At 36.3% G+C, this 4,212-nt stretch overlaps 1 protein-coding gene across 1 annotated transcript; it reads right to left on the minus strand.

The window, feature by feature from the left end:
* Window positions 1-670: 670 nt before the first annotated feature.
* Window positions 671-3,386, minus strand: LOC112715977 (stromal cell-derived factor 2-like protein). Its single transcript, XM_025767821.3, has 6 exons — window positions 2,972-3,386; window positions 2,692-2,838; window positions 2,279-2,419; window positions 1,663-1,712; window positions 1,448-1,577; window positions 671-1,055 (listed from the first exon to the last, which is right to left on the minus strand). Exons 1-6 carry the CDS (start codon window positions 3,086-3,088, stop codon window positions 972-974), a joined length of 669 nt encoding a protein of 222 aa, XP_025623606.1. The 5' UTR covers window positions 3,089-3,386; the 3' UTR covers window positions 671-971.
* Between the last annotated feature and the right edge of the window lie 826 nt (window positions 3,387-4,212).

A 4,212-nucleotide genomic window follows, 5' to 3' on the forward strand; every position in this document is an offset into this window, starting at 1 on the left:
ATATACTATATATATTTATTGAAAAATAATATTAATAAATATTATATAATAGCTTTAACAACAGTATTATTAATAGTACATCAATTTCGTTAAATATTAGTAAAAAATTTGCCGATGGAATAATATTGATACCATTTTAAAAGTTTAGAAATAAAATAAAACGATTAAAAGGTTAGAGACCAAAATAAAATTCACCATAAACATTAGAGATCAAAACAGTACTTTACCATTCATATATTTCCAAACGTTTTTCATTTTCTAACTTTAAATATGGAAATTTGTCTGTCATTCATATCCACTATTCAGCAAACTTTCCGATCCAATTACACCAAAAAGGTTGGGATTTCTTGAGAATAATATGCCTAAGACTAAGAGCATGCATGCCAAAAATAGAAGACTAAAAGTATTACAACCATCCTCAAAATCTCAATAGCAAACCGAATAGTAACAATTTCAAAAACCTCATGGCATAATATTAACCACACAAAATAGAAAATTTTTTGAACTCAAAATGGTTTGTATTTCGTATAAATTAGTATCCTATCAAACTTAATGTTATATAAAAACAAGGCAACAACCTATCATTGTTAGAAAACTACAACGTAAAAAATACATTCGAACTTAAGAGAACATAAAACATGACAAGTGACATTTATATAGGATCACCAAATTAAATTCAACAGTTCAAGCAAATGTTTCATTTGATCAGTAAAATTGTAAACTCACTTGAAAATTAAAGTAATTGCTGTCAATTTGCCGTTCTCTTAGGACATTGCATAACAAGTGAACCAATGACAAAGTATTACTATCATATGGTGATATCATCCTAAAATCGTTCACTTCACCCCCCCTCATTTTTCGATTCAATAGACAGCCTATTCCCTACATCTATCTAACATCTGAACCAATGCTGGAAGCTAAAATTTCAGCAGTCCATGGTGCTGTTCGACATAGCATCAATGTAATCAACTTCATTTGGTTTCAGTAACAGGAAGATAGACGCCTTCAGCTGCCAACCAGACATTGTCCGCACGTTTTTCACGTAAACCACAAACCTAGTACAAATTTACAACACATTACATAAGAAAATAAGAACAAATGATAACAAAAGTCGATTTAGTAATCAATATATATAGCTAGCTGAAGGCATAAGATAGCTAGAATCTTGATTTAACTCTTAAAATTTTTCGATATTACAATTTTAAATGAATCAATCAATTTACAAAATTTCTACTAGGTCAGAAAATTTTATGATTTAAATCTCATTATGATTTGATGGTTTATGTATTTAATTTACTTTTCTGATTTCACATAAAATTCTCGATTTTCTCTACCTAGCCTGTCCTAAAATTTCCATACAAAAAATTATTATAAACATATAAATAAATCAATAAAATAGTTCATTAAAGGAGAATAGGATATTTGCAAATTCTATGCCAATTCTTACCTCTTGCTGCCCTCCAGCAATCCGCGAGTATTTCTTATCATGACTATGTAGATAGCCTCCGGTGTCCACATGCTGAAGCCTGATCCTCTGATCTTGTTTCCATGTCTTCCCACTTCCTTCTATAAAAAGCCTAATAAAAATGAAGCCAATATAATGTTATGAACCTAATAAAATATTGAGATGTAAAAATCATAATAACTTTCATTGTTGCTCACCTCCAATAGTCCCCAGTGTCAGACTCAGACTCTCCTCCAAAGCAACTCACCTATTTTCAATTCAGAAAGTTCAAGTCAGATATCCATTTGTGCTAACAAATCTAAAAGGATTGAAAAGGCAAATAACTCTTGGAAATGCCAGTCATAACATAATAAGATTTACTAAAAAATTCACAAAATTAATAGACTAGAGCTTGTTTATTAGATAGGGTTAAGTGATGCAGGTGAGGCAATGAACATGTGCATTCACTAACTGATAATCCCCATAAATCTTTCAATGAATCATATATCAGTCAGCGTTGATTTGAATTTTGAAGAACAAATAGCATCCCAAAGGGAATTAATAACGGAAAAAACCAATGTCCTGGTGCATAAATGAGGTACATGATCCCTTGTAAGTTGGGGGGAAAGAGGTGAAACAATCAAAATAAAAACAAGTCCAGCCTCAATCCTAACAAGCACAACGGAAACCAAAATCGCAGACTGCGATGGAGGTATATCAATTAGAACGGATCAATAGATTGCAACTGAATCGTCCTCATTCAGTTATTATCAATCAATTAACAATAAAATGGACAAGGCAAATACAACACCACACAGAAAAACATTCACATACCTCGAGATTGCCTGATATTGGGGAAGCATGCAAATGGCTGTGCAGCCACTTCCTGGTCCTCATGTGCTGCAATCTAATGATTGTACCACTTTTAATGGTGTCACCTTGTTTAGCAGAAGTTCCTGGCTCAGGTCTAACAATCTGAAACACAATGCACATACCTCAGCTAAAGTCTCAAGAGTCAAGACCAAATGCCGTAAGCTTCAAAGTCTACTATTAACCTAACAATTCAGCCCATAGTATCTACAATAGTTACTGCTTTGTCCTTATTAAGCTATAATCATACATCGGATACTGCCCATGACACAATATTCAAAACACAACACCATCACACACCAGTTAATCAAACCAATTTTCGTATTTATAGAAAAATAAAAAATAAACTAGTAGAAGGCAAGAAAGGAATTTCATACCCAGTAACTATTGGAATCATCAACATTGGGAAAACCAGTAACCGATTGTTGTCCACTGCCAGAACCGTACGGAACATCATGGGAATGCAAACGAAACTTGGTCTTCTCGTGCATAAGCTTTATAACCGACCCATAAGTGATGTGCACCTGTATGATCCCCCCAAATCGAGCAGCTAGTGTCAAAAATTCAATCAACAAAATCCCCATCCCTATCCCTAACCCTAATCACAGGTTCACTTCTCCAAACAACGAAATCGAGAAAAGAAAAAAGAAATGGAACCTCGACGCCTTCCGAGGAGGCAGCAGAGGCGGAGGCTGAAGCGGATGGAGAAGCACCGATGTCAGAATCGAGGGTAAGGAAGAGGAAGAGAGCGAGGCCGAAGAATCCCAAAGCCATGAGGAACAGCAAAGCTATGAACCAGTTCCGCTGCCAGATCGGCAATTCGGACTCCGAATGCCTACCCGGTTCTCTATACACGATTCGGGTCGACCCGGGTGTTTGGGAAGAAGAAGAAGAAGAAGGTGGTTTTCTGCGAGACACGGTCCCTGAGGAAGCCACGGTTCAAAGCTGTTACCGGAAACTGGGTTTCGAAGATTCTTCACGTTAGATTTGCTTTCTTTTACGAACGACTTACAGACACCAAGTCACTAACTAACCACTTCTAACACGCTGTGCTTGACTTCCACACTATTACGCTTTGTGACATGTCTTTGCCCAATTAATATTGAACACGTGGCTGGTCACAATACGTGGAACCAAATCAGTGGTTCGATATATCTGGCCAAATAACGGGGACTGACGCCTGAAAGGGGTACACATGCTTTTTTCCTCTTATTGGACCGAAATTTTTTTTTCCACTTCAGGTCAATATTGGACTGAACTTTTATTAGGGCCCAGTGAGACATTGTTTGAAGGTTATCGTCTCATGGAGAGGAAAAACTCATGACATGGCCCAGTGTCATATCGTTTCAGGAAAGTGTCCCACTTCCCCCTGGGTTTCAATAATTTCAGGAAACAATTGGGGAAAAATAAAAACATAGGGTGGATTTTACCGAAAAAAAAAAAACATAGGGTGGAAAGATATCTATTTCACTACCTGCGGGAGGATTTGAGTATGACGCAATAAAGAAGTTCATGGAGACAATTATAGAAGACCCAATTAACCAAATACAGAAATCATAAGACAGGTTCAATAGACAAAACGAGCCTTTGAAAGAGCTAATTTCGTAGGGAAAGCGAGAATCAGAAGTGTGACTCAAGTTTGATTAAGTTGTTGAGCGGTGAAAAGATACTTATATTTCGGTCATTGTTGTCAAACTCGCAAGTTAACTCGCAAACTCGTACGAGTTTACGAGTTTAGGAATTAAAATCGAGTTAACTCAAACACAAACTTGTTTTTGGGTAAACTCAGGTAGACTCAGTCAAACTCGCTTGTTTAAAGGCAAGTCAACGAATTTGATTTGGGTGCTCATTTTCGCCAAAACAGCGCTAACATTCTCTTCTCCAAGCCGTCACTCTCT

The sequence above is a fragment of the Arachis hypogaea genome, chromosome 10 (genome assembly GCF_003086295.3).
Source record: "Arachis hypogaea cultivar Tifrunner chromosome 10, arahy.Tifrunner.gnm2.J5K5, whole genome shotgun sequence".
In the NCBI taxonomy this organism is placed as follows: Eukaryota; Viridiplantae; Streptophyta; class Magnoliopsida; order Fabales; family Fabaceae; genus Arachis; species Arachis hypogaea.

Bases quoted from the DNA above. Each gene is read 5' to 3' on its own strand.
- LOC112715977 (XM_025767821.3), bottom strand. From the start codon at position 3,088: ATGGCTTTGGGATTCTTCGGCCTCGCTCTCTTCCTCTTCCTTACCCTC. The intron at 2,839-2,971 runs GTTCCATTTCTT...GGGATCATACAG, and splicing joins CCTCCTCGGAAGGCGTCGAG to GTGCACATCACTTATGGGTC. The intron at 1,713-2,278 runs GTATGTGAATGT...AATTGAAAATAG, and splicing joins CAATATCAGGCAATCTCGAG to GTGAGTTGCTTTGGAGGAGA.